We start from the raw sequence: 17,033 nt of genomic DNA, 5'->3' as shown, positions 1-17,033 counted from the left end.
AGCATCAAGGATCTTACATCAGATTGGTTCAATGGACACGATGGAAATGATCGACAGATGTGTCGCCAAATAAGACACGGAAACAAGGATGTTGGATGAAACTCTGCAGAACCCTGAAACGATGCCAAGTACAAAAAATCAATTCCACCGATCATATCGTCGGACCGACAAGCCATTGCAGGTAGCTCACAGTAGATACAGAGAACAGATAAAGTCCCTTGTCTACCCCAAATCGACCGGTACGTTAGAACCCATGAAATAACCCTATATACATTCACTGATCAATTTCCCAATTTCCGCAAATCATCGCATCGTGAGTCATTTAAACCTTGGGCTTCTCAGCCATAACATCATCGCTTGCATCTCCCTTGCCGTCGATATCAACACTATGTGCCTCGGCAACATGCATTCGCGGAAGCGACCGAGCAATGCGAGGCGGATCAAAGATATTTCGCGACTGCAAGAAGATCTCATCTATCTCTTCAAGGGTGCGACCATTCGTCTCCGGGAAGAAGAAGTAAACAGTCGGCACAATGGCAGCATTAAGTACCGCGAAGATAATGTAATACTGCCAATCGATAGTCGCGAACCCGACGGGGGTGACCTCAGCCAGCAGGAAGTTGAATGTCCACACAGCGGCAGAGGAAATGGCACTGATGGAAGCGCGACACTGCAGGGGCGCCACCTCAGTCGCGTACAGGAAGGTCAAGCCCGAGTAACCGACTGTGAAGATGAACTCGAATACGAACAGGAATACCACGGCGCAGACCAGGCTTCCAGTGTTGTCTTGTAGAGAAGTGGTCCCAGCGAGAATTGCCATTGAGATGGCCATACCGGCAGCACTCCACAACATCAACACACGGCGCCCGAGTCTGTCAATGGTGAAATAAGCTAGCAGGCCGCCCAGCGGCTGGGTGAGACACATAGAGGCCGCGAGAATACGGGATTGAACAGGGTCGAGCTTGAGATATTGCTGGAAGATGGTCGTAGCGTAGAAAGTGATCAAGTTGATTCCACACATCTGCTGGAACATCTGACCCATACAGGCGAGAACAGTGCGATGGAAGAGCCGCTGGTCACCCATCTTAAGCATATCCTTCCAGGATCCGTTGCCGGAAAGTGCCAACGAGGTTTCAATATCGCGAATATCGAGAGTGATCTGTTCAGACTGAATATCGACGTCTTCGAGGGCGGCGAGGATTTCCCTGGCCTTCTCGATGCGACCTCTCTTCACCAGCCACCGGGGCGATTCGGGGAAAAGCATGACGAATGTCATGACCATCAGGGAGAGGAGAACTTGGAAGACCAACGGAAATCTCCAGGATACCGAATTGGTCTTGACAAAGTAGAAGCCGAAATCAACCCAGAGAGCGAAAGTGATACCCGCGCCGATGAAAATGCCATCGGTTACTACATGCGCGCCGCGCTTGTTAGGCTTCGAGATCTCTGATTGCCAGACGGGCACCGTGGCGACATATCCGCCTGTGCCATATCCCAGGACCAGTCTTGCAACGATAAATTGCGCAAGGGAGAAGGACGTCCCCATCAGAATCGCACCAATCATCGAGATAAACGAAGTGAACAGGATCACCTTTCGCCGACCGAGCATGTCGCCGAGTTTAATGCATGACAGCGAACCGAAAATTCCACCGACGGTGTATAGCGCGACAACCGTTCCTGCAGAGACATGAGAAACCGGCCAAGAGCTGCAAGACGACGTTTCACTTGACATGCATCTGCGCCAAGAGCTGTGTGGGATTCCGTCATACCTTGGATGGTGGAGTTATAAGTCTTGTCTTCCTCACTCGCAGTGATGGTATTCATTTGCGGAAACGTCTCAGCAAAGGACTCCAAGGTCAACAGACCGCCCATCACGCCTTGGTTGTAGCCATATGTCACGAAAGCCGGACAAACGACCAGCCACATGATGGCCCTGTTCAGGGAAGGGCCCCGGAGGCCAAAATATGGCGCCATTGTATGTCGGTAGATGGAAAGACGAACGTAGGATTCGAGATGTCGAGATCATGCCACATCCGATGCCCCACTAAAGGCCCAATATGGGGTTAGGACTAATGTTCTATATACACTCATACCCTCGCACTGTTCAACGGCGAGCGCCGTCCACCGGTCGATCATAGCTCTGGGGAAACGCAGCGGTACGTGGGCCGGCACACCCCGGACCAACCACAGACCCATTGGTGAGGAGATAAAGGGGTTTAAGCCCAGTCCGTCGGCAAGTGTGGAGCAGAGGCGTCGAGCGATCTCTGAAACAGGACGATCGCATTGTCAGAAAGTCTTGGTTTCCCCGGATTTCTCACTGCATTCACATGGTTATGTGAGATCTGGCACTTATTTAGAACTTCCCCGAACTTCCCCACGTGTAGGCCAAGAACCCCGTATTCAAAAAGCTGGGGTGTAGCTGAAGTTCGTTGGTTGTCTCAGAATGGTCGCCTCGCTTCTGTGTTGTGCTCCACATCGGACCTGGCCGATGGAGATAATTGCGGACACTTTTACCTCGGGCCACGGTGAACTCGACTTTCGAATCATATTCTCGAATCTGTTGCACTGCTATCAGGCCAATTATCGAGCTAATTTACAAATTTACACGGGCCAATGGAGCCTGTTGAGCTCCCAGGGCGATCTAATCGTTTAGCTGCAGCCTGCATGAGAAGTCATTGACAGTGTCCAAACTCCGCGGAGTGCAACTTGTCGCTCGCAAGGACATTCCTAAGCTGGAAATTTACATGATCGACCTTGCGAACATCTACTCATGCAATTGGTTTCCATTGGTGGTACTCCAACATCACAGTCGACACTCATTCTCGTGCAGTGAACTTACTCCACGTTCGTATCCTTGGACCGTAGATGTAAAAGATGATTGGAACAGGGAAGAGGGCCGCAGTAAGACAACCAAGGAGAGTCATTGCCCAATTCACTCCCAAATTGTGAAACTAATGCGTCATCCAGATAAGCGAGATTCAGACAAATACCGCCCCGGATCGAAGGACATACCATTGGCTTCGCGAACAAGGGAAATCCAGCACCAAGCCATGAACGAAAGAAGGAGTTGGCGGCGAGCGCCGAGTTGGCATACATGGGATAGACATCAATGATGTAGTTGAGTCCCTGGCGAAGTCACAGTCAGCGGGCAAATCACCGGAGGTAAGAGGATATCTAACTGGGGAGCCTGGCAGACATTGAAGAATCCCCAACAAGAAGAGTCCATACCTGCAAGAAAATCAAAAGCACTCCTGCTCCCATAAACCCGCCCGAGACCACCTGCGGGACCCAAATCACATTGGGATTTGACGTCCAGCCGAACCAAAACATGCCCGCTGGTAGCAAGATACCACCAATGATCATCGGTATGAGCCTTTCCTCTGGATTTACCCGCCCAGTACGACGAAGAATACTGCGGTAACGCGTCAAGGAAAACCCAATTATAATCAAACACCCACAAAATACACCGACGACTATCCCGGCAAACGGCAATGCTCCGACGCCCTCGTTCCACCCACGCTCCTCTTGAAAGGAGATTGGGTAGGCCACGAAACAAATGTACAAAAACGCGTAGATAAATCCCGTGTACAAGGTGACAAGAAGAAGAATCGGTTCCTGGACTAGCATCAGAAATGGACGCAGGAGATAGCGTGTCGCGATATCTCCATAATTCACCACCTTCTCTTCTGCTTTGGCGTGGAAAGCCCAATTATTGCTCCTGGCGCGCTGGAGCCTGGCCCGTTGGGTAAGGATTGTCCCAGCAAAAGTCTCGGGTATTAGTAGGATACCGATGGCAGTGAAAGAGAACGCCCATATGGCGGTTATGTACTCCGTCCAGCGCCAGCCAAGGAAGGACATAGTGACAAAACCACCGACAACTGGACCAGCGACTGGGCCAATGAACGTGCATGCGGCGAAGATGGAAATGGCAATACCTCGCTCTACAGGCTCGAACATATCGGCCAAGATACCCGACACCTGACGCGGGGGTGGATGCATAATGAGCGAGAGATTTCCCTCATGTCGGGGGAGGATGTCGCAGACTCACAATTGCAAGAGGCGCACTGGCAAAGATGCCGCCGAAGAAGCGACATATAAAGATTGTCTGGAGGTTTTGGGCCACCGCGCAGGGAATTTGGAAGATTGAGAATATAAACATACCCAGAAACAAGGGCCGCTTTCGGCCATACAACTCGGACAGAGGTCCGAAGATGATGGGGCCAAAGGCGAAGCCTAGGACAAACAGACTGACGGCTAAGACCATTACTTCTTCAGAGACGCCGAACTTTCGCGCTGTCGGCCTGCTCGCCGTACTGAAGACGGATGAGGCGAATGTCACACAAATTGTCATTAAACCCAGCACAACGGTGATAAGCCATTTTCTCCACGCAGGGAAGTTCTGGGGTTTCCCCTGGTCAGATATATTAGATAAGTCGCCTCCCGGGTTCAGGTGAAGGGGGATTGCCTGCCGGATCATCTGGTCCATCCCAGTCGACGATTACGCTGCGTTCCTTCTGTGAGGGCCTTTCGGTGTATGTTGCAAAGCCTTCGTTTCTTTCTAAGATATCCCCCAAGTCATGTGTGTCATCATCAGCAAAGAGAGTACTCACGCTAGCTGAATCGTGAGCCGAGGAGGTCGTATTGTGAGAGGAAAGTGAGGTTTGAGTTTGTTTATCGGCCATTACAGATACGACCAAGCTGGTGTCTTTGCGTTCTCCGCGTTATGAGGCCCAAAGCGAGGTCCCCATCTGATATGCTGAGTCAAGTGAAGTATGTTCCGGCGGCGACGACATCGTTACGTATGTCAATAGCTATAAAGGAAAGTGGAAGGAATAGAAGGATCAGTTCCTAGTCGTCTGCTCTTCACGCTTCAGCTTATCTACATAATGAGAAGCCATTCAAGGTGTCGCGGTGTCGTAAAAATTCATCTTGCTTCATCGGAAAGAAGCGCCTGCATGGCCATTACGATACTAGCGGTGTCGAGGGATCAAGCTCGTGTCTTAGGAAGTTCATTGTTTTCATTCAAGAATCCACTGTTTTTATTAACCCGATTGAACTGGCTTTGGGACTAAGGATAAGAACCGGGAGACACAGGCCATAACTGTCATTGACGCATTCCTTTCAATACCGCACCACCCACTGCGCCGACGGAGTTTGGTTATTCACCGGGCCTTGCTCGCTCGCAAGCTTGGCCACATAGAACATGCATTGTCTCATAGTGACAGAGGGGCCAGAACCATGACTCTGAGAGCTGGATGGTTCATACACGTCAGTTGAATAGATAACTGGCGAGTATTGTGCCACCCATTGCCCGGTACCCAGTTGGATCTGCCGGAGGAAATGGTTTCGTCGTATGTGCTAAGAAAACCAAATGCAGTCGAGAGGTCACCCATGTACAGGAGAGGCTGGCCCAAAAGATGCCGCAGCAGTCCAGGGTTGTCGTATGCCCGGGTGAGAGAATGCTCAGCAACCCATGGGGTCTTCAATGTGCCCAAAAGCCTCAACTCATATCTAGGCTGACCCACGGTGCTTAATCCCACGACATCTGGAGGATTGTTGTATTCAAGGCCGGAGCACGCAAAGTCCCCAAAACGTAGATTTACCCCCTGGGCCGCCAGGGCCACTCCAAGTACTTGCCCTATCGCTTGCTGAAAACGTCTTCGAACGCCGTACTTGTCTCCAATGTACACAAACTCAGGTTCCAATATGTAGAGGCCAGGGGTAACAACAGCCGTGGAACTGCGACTCAACTCTTGGGCATCGTAACATGCTTGTACCGAGATCTCGAAATCGGGCCACGGGCTCAAAGTCCCGACAAAGGCCACATCGTGGAGTTCTGAGTACGTGGTCTTCCCAGGCCCGACCTTCAAGTCAGGTAGAGGGGCTTGTAGGATTCGCTTTGATAGGACGCGGGTTTCTGTCATGTTTCTAACTCCCGGCGCCAAAGTGGGGGTCAGTATAAGTTGCATACTGTCACGCACTGGTGTGTTGCTTACTGTGGCGCGTGAAACGGAATGTTAAGACAGATTGTAATCAGCTTGGGTATTTCAGCGCTGGTGATAATATCAACGAGATCAGCATAGGATCTTATCCATTCACCGAGTTTGCATATAATGCAACTTACCTTGCGTTACTCGCCAAGTACCTAAAACTCACTGGAAATTGGTGTCGAGAAATTCGTTCGTGTGTTCGGAAGTGGTTATTGAGAAAGACGAGGAAGGGGAAGAGAAAGACACACTGGGTCTTAGTCGTGCTGTGGTCAGGCACATGCCTAGCCCCATCCTTCCTTCCTCTCAGCCGTCATATGACTTCCAAGTCTCCATCGACATGAACTAAGCAAGAACCCCTTTTAAGTCAATTATGGGCATAATCTATATGGGAATGTGCTCATCCATTTCGAATTACAGGAAAGATTTGATCCATTGGAAGTATGCACTTTAGCTAAACCAGCAGACATTCATGTCAATCACCAAGCCCATTTAGTACTGTCTCTTTTCCAATCGGCGTTCTTGGGTGGTATAGCCAGGCACCAGCGAACAAAGGTCAGGTCGGTGAATTCTTCTTCAGGGTCAAGGCGGGCTGGGACTCGGAACCCTGCGATATGCCTAAAGCTAGTCAGCCTATTCTGCTCAGCACTGGGTATAGCAGATACCACATACATCGTCCCTGTAACTTCGTCGTAGATGATGTTCCTCAGTCCATGCACCGCTGGCTGCCATCCATAATGTTTCAACTCTCTTAGATCTGTTAGTTTTAATCTCGACCGGTGAATGAGGGGGTAAACTATACTCCCAAACATCGCGGAACTTTGCGCGGATGGCCTCACGTAGTAGACCTGATTGAGGATCCCAGAATTTGTCCTGGTTAAGTGATTCCCCGGGGACTTTCTCCCATACAACATGTGTAATGTATCCACCTGGGACCCGGGCATCATTGTCTTGTTTTCCTTCTTTATAGGCAAGGAAAGTTGGGACCACCGGACACTCTCGTAGTCTCAAATCCTTTGCCACGTCGAGCTCAGGATGCTTTCGTGGCGGAGCGGCCTGTTGTTGTCGATCCTCAAGGCGATAGCCATTTCCGGCGATGGGAATCTGAAAATAGATTCTCATGAATGCCTTCTTCTCGCTGTCTGTCGCACTGCGGCACCGATATGTGAACACGGTAAAGGGAGGCCCACCACCACCATCAAGTTCCCACTTTGACATTTGTTGGGCATCCTCAGTGAGCTTCTTCTCGAGAACCCACTTTTGGGATGAGGGTGTGGTGAAGTCGACCACTGTGCCTTCATAAAGCCCAGGGAATCCAAGCGTCAACATTTTCACGAATAGATACAATGAGACCGAAAATGTTCAGAAATCGAGTGGGAGAAAAAAAGGATCAATAATGTTGTGTAGTGTCATGTGGTCATGTTTGCCTAAATTGTCAACCTCATCGATCAGGCAACTTCGATAACTAAAGGTCTCAAGGATCATTTAGTAGATATGGTCCAGAGGTCAATTGCGGATGTCTAGGTCGCTAGAGCTCATGTCGTATTCCTTGAAAGCGTACACAAGCGGTTGATAGCAAATGCGATACTGTCTAGATTCTTACTACCTAGCGAGAGTAAGTTAGTAACCCTGGAAGAGACTGAGTATCGCCTCGCGGGCCTCGGTATTTTGCAAGTACTCAGCCACTTGGGCTGGTGTCTTTTCCTTTCTACCGAGCCTCCTGCCAACAGACAGGACAGTGGGGTCTGCGCCAGCCTCCAACAGCATCTGAGCGATTTCCACATTGCCGAGCCTCGCAGCGAGGTGTAGAGGTGTGCCCCATTCGTCGGTAGGCCCATTTGGGTCTACGCCCCCGTCAAGCAAAAAGCGGATCTTCAGTACGCGCTGCTGTACATGCGGAGCGAGACAGTAGAACAGCAGATTTGATTCCAATTTCGTGCCGTGCTTGAGTTATAGCTCTAGCATGGGGGTATCTGGTTCCCGGATGCTCACGATAACACGGCCGAGGGAAGGGATTCCCCTTGCTCCGCGGAGGTTAGGGTCCGCGCCGGCAGAGAGCAATACAGCAGCAGCCAAGGGATTAAATACTATACCATCAGAGAAGACATCTTATCACTTTTTAATAGGGCGCAACATACGGGAGGAGAGGTTCGCCACTAGAGAGCCTCGCGTTAGGGTCAAGCCGTTGTGTAGGAAAAGACGGACAATCCGAGGGTCCTGGTGGCAGTCTTTTCCGTGAAGATGGTCCGTTGCCCCTGCTGAGACGCGAGCACCGGCGTCAACAAGGGTATCAGCGTCATTAGTGTTGCATTCTCAAGTTCGGTGTCAAGGTCTTCAACGGTTAAGCAGCCGGTGGCGATTGCTTCATGGACGTTTGGCATGTCGCCAAGCAAGCACGCATGGTGAAATTCCCGGTGAAAGGCGTTAGGCTCCATTGTAGCAGGTTGCCGGATATCCGGACCAAATTATAGATGGAGATGGTTCCATGAATGAGGTCATATTGATATAGAGAAAAACACACGACCGACCCATTGCCAGATACGGTTATACCACCTAGCACATCATCAGATCAAAGGAGCAAAGAGGTTGGGAGCTTGCGCTTAGGAAGTAAGATCAGAGAGGTGTAGGAGTGTAGCCCCTTAACTAGCTGGCAAGGCGCTAGTCTCATTACAGTAGCGCCAATTTGGACTAGTACCCGGCATAATAACTCCCCACCGCCTTTATGCCGGGTAGGTATTTTCATTGGCTAGATAGTTTCCACCGCTTTCAGCCAGATTAGGAATAGTCTCATAGCCCTGAATTCCCATCGCGCCGACGGCGCGGAAGTTCCACATGAACTAGAACGCGCTTCATTCGACACATATTCATGGCGTTACCTAACAGCGTAAGTTGTGAATGTGGAAGGTGTGTCGCGGGCCTGTTATACATTCACTCTGGCCAAAGCAATGCTGTCTTCTTCTAATAGGCGGCTGAATCGTCGGAAAAGAAGTAAGGTCCATTGCCGACTGACTGCCTGCAAGAACGGCCATGATGCGAATAAGGAACTTCCATTGGACGTCTTATCCGAGAACGATAGGTGAATAAAAAGGTATGACGCGTCTATCATGACGGACCAGGAACGACTTGGCCCCATCGGAGTTTCAAATGCGGCAACGACTTAGTGATCTCTCTTCCTTGTCCCAGTCTAAGTACCGTGTCGCAGTACTTAGTTGCTGGAGTCCTTATCCTATATTTGGTTAGTACAATCATAGTTCGGGGCATCTTGTGCATTTTCCCCGGCTCGTTCTGCGATTTGTCTGGCCCAAACAGCGGTACGCATAGCGAAAAGGCCGGCCTCATCCCCCCGAATGAGCTCTAGACCGAAAGAGAGTAGGCGACAGACTGGGGTTGTGGTGTCGACCTCTGTGAGTGAGGAACTGAAAGGAGAAAATGCGGCAACTGGCCTGATTAGTGAAGTATTCGTGCCGCTTGCGCAGCTGGAGAAACTATATCCGTGACCATGGCCATCGTGCTCCGTGGCGGGGGACTGTCGCAGCTCGTCGTGGATGGGAAGCACGAGATGGATCTCGTTCTGGCGGTGTTGACGCCGACTCAAGGGGAAGTCATTGACAACTGAGCGACTCGCGAAGGTGATAGAAAGGCCTCGACATCCTGGCGCGGCGTTGGTGCTCACGCAGTCCGTTGGAGTCGTTTTCAGGACCAGGCACGAGCCCGGGTCCAGCGGTACGGGCAAACCTCACATTTTGAAAGAGACTTGCAAAAGTGGAGTTGCGCAGTGTCAGCGGCGGGAGCAGATTGGCAGTCCGAATGCCGGGCTAATGTCAAGGGAGCTGATCTCGCTTTCAAGGCGGCAGCACGGGGATGGGCTGAGGTGGGAGCGGTGGGACCTGGCTCTCCAATTGGACCGGATCTTGGGGGCAGCAAGTCATTTAGGGATTGGTTGGCCGTCCGATGTGCCACGGGAGGTGCGAGGCCCAATACGCGGAAGATTTGGAGACGCCAAGCTTCGAGCGTCAAAAACTAGAGTTCATTCGCATCAGTTAGTATCAGGGTTGCGGACGTCGGTGTTGCGGAAGTTGGTGTCCGCGCCACTGGTGCTGGTAACGCTGGTCTCGACAGCGTTACCCGTGTTAGTGCCAACGACGTCGCTGGCGGCGACGATGCGGTTGGTGACAAACTTAGTTTCCATCACAATGCTACCAGTCACGACATCGCTGGCGGCAATGTCATGGCTGGCGTTAAATGGGTCATTGGCCACGAAGTCGCTAGCGGCGATGACGCGGTTGTGATAAAGTTAACATCATAAGGTTACCAGTTACGACATCGCTGGCGGCAATGTCATCGCTGGCGGCAATGTCGTCGCTGGCGTTAACTGTATCGATTCGGGAAAGCTCAACCTTGGGAGCTCTGACTTGAGGAGCTCTGATGGGTGAAGTATTAACTTGGGCAGTTCTGGTCTGCTGGGTCAAAATGGGGCGAATTCCTTGCTGCTGAGATCCAGACTGAAGGGCTTCAAGCTGACTGGACCCAAGTTGAGGGAGTCTGAATTGGTAATGGCCATACTCAGGAGAAACATACTTACCAGCACCATACAGACCAGCACCATAGTGAGTAGCTCGACATTGAGACGCGCCATGCTGAGAGGCGCCAATTTCAGTGCCATAGGCAGCAGATCCTAACTGTCGTCGCGCGAGGTGCGGTGACGACGAGTAAACCAATGGAGTAGGGCCGACAGGTCTCCAGTCCACTGAAACTCAGCCTGGGTAACCAGCAGTCCTCGACTACCTCTCCAAACAATACCATGTCCCGACCACATGGGGAAGATGCCCATCCGGAGCAGCTGGCGCAAAACATGCCTCCGGATTAGCCCTCGGGGTCTTCGTACCCTACCTCCTCCATTCATACCGCAGTCGCAAAGGCAGGTGGCTCACCCGCCTGGTCTGGCCCCTTCCCCAATTCATCCACCTACATTGAATGCCGGGACCAATATCAACCCAACTGAGCTTCCTTTCACTTCCGGCAGCAGCACGGGGATGGACTGAAGTGGGAGCGGTGGGACTTGTCTCTCCAATCGCACCCAAGCTTGGGGGCGGCAAGTCACTTAGGAATTGGTTGGCTGTCCCGATGGGTCACAGGAGGTGCGGGGCCCAATACGCGGAAGATTTGGAGACGCAAAGCCTCGAGCCTCTAGTATCGGGGTTGCGGACGTCGGTGTTGCGGAAGTTGATGTGGACGTCGTCAGTGCCAACGACATTGCTGGCGACGACGATGCTGGCGTTAACCGGGTTATTGGCCACGAAGTCGTTGGCGGCGACGACACGGTTGACAATAACCAAGTTACCATCACAATGCTACCAGTCACGACATCGCTGGCGGCGATGACGCGGTTGGTTTTAACAATGCTACCAGTACCGACGTCGCTGGCAGCGACGACGCGCTTGGCGTTAACAGTCTGATGAAGAAGGTGACGAAGGAAGTTCGATTCTTTTCAGCTAGAACGACAGGACTGGAGATGAAAGAAAAGAGAAGAGGGAGGAGAGAAGAGGGAAACGACGGAGAGAAAGAAAAGTACAACCGAATCCCTCCCACCACGTGACAAGTCCTTTTCTCTCACGTCTCCTGCAGTCCTAATTCCATATGTCTCGTGACAAACAGTATTATCGGTGACGACGTCGCTGGCGGCAAGTCATCGATGACTCGGCTGCGATCTTCCCAATCAGATACCGTGTCACATGCCACGGCATCAGTGCCGCAGCTGGAAAGCTGGCTCTTTTCTCGTACGAGCCTTCTCAACATACTACACTACCACTTCGGCACAGGGCCTGGTAATGAATCAACCCGCAAACACGGGATTGTTCATCTGGTTTTCAGTGCCTGTATGGTCCTTGGTGCAGCTGTCACGCACTTTTGGATCCCGCCTATTCAACAAACGCCAAACCACAAAGGTAAGCTATGGGGTAATCTGCCTGCCCGGGACACTGGAAAGCCTGGCCCCCGGTCGGCGATGCTGGTTTTTGGAAACGAAGATTCCTGCATCGGGCGTTTCAATACGTGGCTAGAGCATGTCGATGTCTATCATCATTCACTTCGTATATACATTGGCTTGAATGAGTTGAGAAGATGGCAGACAGTGAGGAATATGTGGACACAAATTAAGTTACCACCCCCATATAACTAACTATGTATTTCATCACATTGGATTATACTGTGTACGCGCACGCTCGGAGCAAGTCTCCTATCTCAAGGTCCACGGCAGTCACCGGGCACCTGCATCGAGCACCGGCCTCGTACTTCCCCATCTAGATGGAATTAGAACGCATCAACGCAACATCCAATGTCCGCACAGCTAGCCCTGAAGCTGAAGATGTGTACTGTAGATAATAGGTTTATGTTGGAGTCGAGGTTGCCCCGAAGACACAACGAAGACACGCGCCAAAGGTTGATCGGAATAACCCTATTCCGGGACGAGCTTGCCAAGGAGACTTTGGAAGGTTATCCACTCATCGGCCAGGGCTATCGGCCCAGCCCCGCAAACGTGACGAGCTTGACGCGCTTCAACTTCGCGCTAGTAGTAGTACTGTGTATGTCTACGACTTCAGACCGCCTTCGCGCTCTTCGCACTCAATAGTTTGGGAGCTTGCTCACTCTTCCAAACACAACTCTCTCACTCTCCCCCTCCTGTTCCACTGCAGTAGGCTTCGCCACAATGCCTACCCAACAGCGTAAGTTGTTCATCATGTTCACTTTGATCAAAGCATCATCACCATTCACCCCAAGCAAAAGCCTTGTTTTGGTCGTCTACATCTTCCCACGTGATGGAAATGCTGATGGGCTTTTGAATCATTCAAATAGACTTCCATTGCCGACTGACTGCCTGCGAGAACGACCGTGATGCGAATAAGGAACTTCCATTGGAAGTCCCATTTGAGACCGATAGGTGAACGAAACGTGCATGACGCGGGTATCAAGGATGGACCAGGAGCGACTTGGGCCCCTCGGAGTGTCAAATTCAGCAACGGGCTTCGTGATCTCGGTTCTTTTCCCAGCCTAAGTACCGTGTCGCAGTACTTAGTTGCTGGACTCCCTGTCCTGGGTTTGGTCAGTACGCTCAAAGTTCGCGGCTTCCTGTGCATTTTCCTTGGCTCGTTCCGTGATTTGTCTGTCCCAATCAGCGGTAGGCATAGCAAAGAATTGCGGATCCATTACCCCGAATGAGCTCATGGACCGAAGGAGAGCAGGCGAGAGTCTGGGGTTGTCGGCCTCAGTGAGTGAGGAACTGAAAGGGAGCCAATGCGGCAACTGCCCTGATCGGTAGAGATTCCGTGCAACTTGCGCAGCCAGAGAAACGATATCCGCGACCATGGTCATTGTGCTCCTGAGTGAGGGACTGTCGCAGCTAGTCGTGGGTGGGAAGCACGAGATGGATCTTGTTCTGGCGGCGTTGGCGCTGACTCAAGTGGAAGTCATTGACGACTGAGCCACTCGCGGAGATGATAGGAAGGCCTCGACATCCTGGCGCGGCGTTGGTGCTCACTTAGTCCGTTGGAGTCGTTTCCGGGACCAGGCACGAGCCCGAGTCAAGCGGTACGGGCGAACCCCACAGTTTGAAAGAGACTTGCGGCCTCGCCAAAGTGGAGTTGCGCAGGGCCAGCGGCAGGAGCAGATTGGCAGTCTGGATCTCGGGACCAATGTCAAGCGAGCTGATTTCGCTTTCACTTCCGGCGGCAGCACGGCGATGGACTGAGGTAGGAACGGTGGGACCTGGTTCTCCAATCGGACTGGAGCTTGGGGGCGGCAAGTCATATAGGATTTGGTGGGCCGTCCGATGTGTCACAGGAGGTGCGGGGCCCAATACGCGGAAGATTTCGAGACGTCAAGCTTCGAGCGTCAAAACTCGAGTTCATTGACGTTGATATCAGGGTTGCGGACGTCGGTGTTGTAGGAGTTGGTGTCGACGTCATTAGTGTCCGCGACACTGGTGCTGGTAATGTTGGTGTTGATGGCGTTACCCGGGTTAGTGCCAACGACATTGCTGGCGGCGATGACGTTGGCGTTAACTGGGTTATTGGCGACGACGTTGCTGGCGGCGATGTCGTCGCTGGCGTTAAATGGGTTATTGGCCACGAAGTCGGTGGCGGCGATGACGCGGTTGTGATAACAAAGTTACCATCACAAGGCTACCAGTCACGACATCGCTGGCGGCGATGTCATGGCTGGCGCTAAGTGGGTTGTTGGCGACGACGTTGCTGGCGGCAATGTCGTCGCTGGCGTTAAATGTATCGATTCGGAAAAGCTCGACCTTGGGAGCTCTGACTTGAGGAGCTCTGATGGATGAAGTATTAACTTGAGCAGTTCTGGTCCGCTGGGTCAAAATGGGGCGAATTCCTTGCTGCTGAGATCCAGACTGAAGGGCTTCAAGCTGACTGGACCCAAGTTGAGGAAGTCTTAATTGGTAATGGCCATACTCAGGAGGAACATACTCGAAAGGAACATACTGACCAGCGCCATACTGACCAGCACCATAGTCAGTGGCTCCATATTGAGAGGTGCCATGCTGAGAGGGCCCAATTTCAGTGCCATAGGCAGCAGATCCTTACTGTCGTGGCGCGAGGTGGGGAGACGACGAGTACACCAATGGAGTAGGGCCGACAGGTCTCCAGTCCACTGAGACTCAATCTGGGCAACCAGCAGTCCTCGACTACCTCTCCAAAGAGTACCATGTCCCGACCACATGGGGAAGACGCCCATCCGGAGCAGCTGGCGCAAAACATGACGGCACGCCGCAATTCCTCTGGATTAGCCCCTCGTGGTGTTCGTACCCTACCTCCTCCATTCATACCTCAGTCACAAAGGCATGTGTCTCGTCCGCGTGGTCTGGCCCCTTCTCGAATTCTTCCATCTACATTGAATGCTGGGACCAATTTCAAGCCAGCTGATCTCGCTTTCACTCCTGGCAGCAGCACGGGGAGGGACGGAGGTGGGAGCGGTGGGACCTGGTTCTCCAATTGGACCCGAGCTTGGGGGCGGCAAGTCATTCAGGAATTTGTTGGCCGCCCGACGTGTCACTGGAGGTGCGAGGCCCAATACGCGGAAGGGCTGGAGACGCAAAGCTTCGAGCCTCAGAAACGCGAGTTCATTCGCGTTAGTATCAGGGTTGCGGGACGTCGGTGTTGCAGAAGTTGATGTGGAAGTCGTTAGTGTTAACGACATTGCTGGCGACGATGTCGTTGGCGTTAACGGGGTCATTGGCGCCGACGTCGCCGACAGCGACAACGATGCTGGCGTTAACTGGGTTATTGGTGACGACGTGCTGACATTGGGACCAATAGGGCCGGACATATTGGCGGAAAGTGCGTGGCCATACTTTCTGTGCGCGTCGCTTCTTCAAGTCGCATGACTTCACTCTATGAGCTGGTATGTGGTCGAGCGTAGGCAATACGTCTGAAGGCAGGACCGAGCGGTCTACGCAAGCATTCCCATGCACCAGAAATTTCAAACCTTCTGTTTACTTGTCTTTCCTTCACTCTCTTTGCCTCGCATTTCCCCGTCGTTGCTCACCATCAAGCACTACGGCTAGCAATCTCGCAGCTCTCCAGTCTACTGTGACTCAACCTGGGCAACCAGCAGTCCTCGGCTACCTCTCCACAGAATACCATGTCTCGACCACATGGGGAAGATGCTCATCCGGAGGAGCTGGCGCAAAACATGCCGCCACGCCGCAATTCCTCCGGATTAGCCCCTTGGGGTCTTCGTGCTTTAGCTCCCTCGTTCATACCTCAGTCGCAGCACCATGTGGCTCATCCGCCTGGTCTGGCCCCTTCTCGACTTTCGTCTACATCAATGAACTTCGAATGCGTTGTGCAACCTCAGGCTCATGCGCCTGAGCCTTCTCATGGCCATCAGTATGTCAATACCCAGCCAATCGGCCCCAAAACCCAGCAGACCAGGACTGCTCAAGCTCATACTTTACCCATCAGAGCTCCTCAGGTCACAGCTCCCAAGGTTGAGCTTCCCCAAATTGATACTCGTGCACTTGGCCCTAACGCAATGGTCCCCGGCCTATGGACGCCTGACCCGTTGAGCCCTGACTCACTGGCACCATCACCACCACCGGCAGAATCTACTCATGATCTGCGTCCCCCTCTCCCGTCTGCTCCTCCAATCGATCAGCAGCGTCTCCCCCTCCTCGCGGGCTTGCATCAAATGGCTTGGGTAGTTTTGGCCGCCTTCCATCTACCGTCGAAGAGATAGGACGGTCTTTCCTGACCACGACTACAATCGATCCCCACAATGTCTACAAAACCGCGACGCGCCCTTGCCAAATTGCTCATAGACAATACACGAACTGGACTCGGGTTGCCTACAGCGCTCGGATATTGCCGGAGACATTCTTGACTAGGTGGCATCAAGCTCTCGGAGAGGTGCGTTTGGTATTTGGATATTCAGCTCTCCCGAACATCATCGTCTTCAACCAATTCCTCTCCGCCGTCTCCGCCAACCCTGAAGCTCGCGATTGGGTAGCTTCCCTTCATGTTCCCATGGACAGACCGTTGGCAGACTCTGTTATGGAAGAGACATACAGGGATTTTCTTAAATGCAAGGCTCGTCGACTCGGCCACCCTCCGTCGATATGGAATCCTCAACCTGCGGAGACCAAGGCACCAACCGCTGAGGGAGGACTCAAGTATTACTGCCCACTTCACCACATTTTGACCGAGCGTTCTATGGAGGATTGTCCGCTCCTTCCACGAAACGCCAGCGCAAAGCAGGCTGAAAATATGGGTGGAAGCAAGAAGGGTGGAAGTCAGAAGGACAGGAAGAAGAGATGAAACCCAGACAGAAGAGGTATCCTTTTCCGCGAGGGTCATCTTCTTTGCTGAGCATTGGCTCTCGCATGTATGATACATTTCCCACCAATTCACCACTCACTTGATAATTTTGAATGTACAAATAATCTGGATGTTACCTCGTATGACTTATGTGACTTATGCCCCCGCAGTACATGTAGTACTCATAAGGATTGAATGATTCGAGCTCAATTTTGTA

At 52.2% G+C, this 17,033-nt stretch overlaps 11 protein-coding genes across 11 annotated transcripts; 3 read left to right on the top strand and 8 right to left on the bottom strand.

The window, feature by feature from the left end:
• Window positions 1–322: 322 nt before the first annotated feature.
• Window positions 323–1,974, bottom strand: N7515_008863 (putative MFS sugar transporter; the record flags this gene model as incomplete). The annotated part of the gene is made up of 2 exons (XM_056669607.1): window positions 323–1,677; window positions 1,770–1,974. 2 exons carry the CDS (start codon window positions 1,972–1,974, stop codon window positions 323–325), a joined length of 1,560 nt encoding a protein of 519 aa, XP_056519437.1.
• Window positions 1,975–2,816: 842 nt separating this feature from the next.
• On the bottom strand, window positions 2,817–4,682 carry N7515_008862 (MFS transporter; the record flags this gene model as incomplete). Its single annotated transcript, XM_056669606.1, has 5 exons — window positions 2,817–2,951; window positions 3,013–3,126; window positions 3,229–3,978; window positions 4,049–4,477; window positions 4,503–4,682. The coding sequence occupies 5 exons, from the start codon at window positions 4,680–4,682 to the stop codon at window positions 2,817–2,819; spliced, it is 1,608 nt and encodes a 535-aa protein (XP_056519436.1).
• Window positions 4,683–5,121: 439 nt separating this feature from the next.
• On the bottom strand, window positions 5,122–5,924 carry N7515_008861 (uncharacterized protein; the record flags this gene model as incomplete). The annotated part of the gene is given in 2 exon segments (XM_056669605.1): window positions 5,122–5,251; window positions 5,269–5,924. 2 exon segments carry the CDS (start codon window positions 5,922–5,924, stop codon window positions 5,122–5,124), a joined length of 786 nt encoding a protein of 261 aa, XP_056519435.1.
• Window positions 5,925–6,466: 542 nt separating this feature from the next.
• Window positions 6,467–7,316, bottom strand: N7515_008860 (uncharacterized protein; the record flags this gene model as incomplete). The annotated part of the gene is made up of 3 exons (XM_056669604.1): window positions 6,467–6,605; window positions 6,660–6,737; window positions 6,790–7,316. 3 exons carry the CDS (start codon window positions 7,314–7,316, stop codon window positions 6,467–6,469), a joined length of 744 nt encoding a protein of 247 aa, XP_056519434.1.
• A 291-nt stretch (window positions 7,317–7,607) lies between these two features.
• N7515_008859 (ankyrin repeat domain-containing protein) lies at window positions 7,608–8,422 on the bottom strand (the record flags this gene model as incomplete). Its single annotated transcript, XM_056669603.1, has 4 exons — window positions 7,608–7,931; window positions 7,980–8,074; window positions 8,126–8,204; window positions 8,261–8,422. The coding sequence occupies 4 exons, from the start codon at window positions 8,420–8,422 to the stop codon at window positions 7,608–7,610; spliced, it is 660 nt and encodes a 219-aa protein (XP_056519433.1).
• Window positions 8,423–10,023: 1,601 nt separating this feature from the next.
• On the bottom strand, window positions 10,024–10,818 carry N7515_008858 (uncharacterized protein; the record flags this gene model as incomplete). Its single annotated transcript, XM_056669602.1, has 4 exons — window positions 10,024–10,219; window positions 10,287–10,508; window positions 10,566–10,734; window positions 10,788–10,818. The coding sequence occupies 4 exons, from the start codon at window positions 10,816–10,818 to the stop codon at window positions 10,024–10,026; spliced, it is 618 nt and encodes a 205-aa protein (XP_056519432.1).
• Window positions 10,819–10,961: 143 nt separating this feature from the next.
• On the top strand, window positions 10,962–11,583 carry N7515_008857 (uncharacterized protein; the record flags this gene model as incomplete). Its single annotated transcript, XM_056669601.1, has 3 exons — window positions 10,962–11,125; window positions 11,179–11,373; window positions 11,415–11,583. 3 exons carry the CDS (start codon window positions 10,962–10,964, stop codon window positions 11,581–11,583), a joined length of 528 nt encoding a protein of 175 aa, XP_056519431.1.
• A 1,472-nt stretch (window positions 11,584–13,055) lies between these two features.
• On the bottom strand, window positions 13,056–13,355 carry N7515_008856 (uncharacterized protein; the record flags this gene model as incomplete). Its single annotated transcript, XM_056669600.1, has 1 exon — window positions 13,056–13,355. The coding sequence occupies one exon, from the start codon at window positions 13,353–13,355 to the stop codon at window positions 13,056–13,058; it is 300 nt and encodes a 99-aa protein (XP_056519430.1).
• Window positions 13,356–13,874: 519 nt separating this feature from the next.
• On the bottom strand, window positions 13,875–14,886 carry N7515_008855 (uncharacterized protein; the record flags this gene model as incomplete). Its single annotated transcript, XM_056669599.1, has 4 exons — window positions 13,875–14,085; window positions 14,147–14,399; window positions 14,483–14,744; window positions 14,827–14,886. The coding sequence occupies 4 exons, from the start codon at window positions 14,884–14,886 to the stop codon at window positions 13,875–13,877; spliced, it is 786 nt and encodes a 261-aa protein (XP_056519429.1).
• A 9-nt stretch (window positions 14,887–14,895) lies between these two features.
• Window positions 14,896–15,384, top strand: N7515_008854 (uncharacterized protein; the record flags this gene model as incomplete). Its single annotated transcript, XM_056669598.1, has 1 exon — window positions 14,896–15,384. One exon carries the CDS (start codon window positions 14,896–14,898, stop codon window positions 15,382–15,384), a length of 489 nt encoding a protein of 162 aa, XP_056519428.1.
• A 257-nt stretch (window positions 15,385–15,641) lies between these two features.
• N7515_008853 (uncharacterized protein) lies at window positions 15,642–16,816 on the top strand (the record flags this gene model as incomplete). Its single annotated transcript, XM_056669597.1, has 2 exons — window positions 15,642–16,135; window positions 16,204–16,816. The coding sequence occupies 2 exons, from the start codon at window positions 15,642–15,644 to the stop codon at window positions 16,814–16,816; spliced, it is 1,107 nt and encodes a 368-aa protein (XP_056519427.1).
• Window positions 16,817–17,033: the final 217 nt, after the last annotated feature.

This window comes from Penicillium bovifimosum (assembly GCF_028826915.1).
Source record: "Penicillium bovifimosum strain IBT 22155 chromosome Unknown utg000006l_segment0_segment0, whole genome shotgun sequence".
Lineage (NCBI taxonomy): Eukaryota > Fungi > Ascomycota > Eurotiomycetes > Eurotiales > Aspergillaceae > Penicillium > Penicillium bovifimosum.
This window is presented reverse-complemented; position numbering and strand designations above follow the sequence as displayed.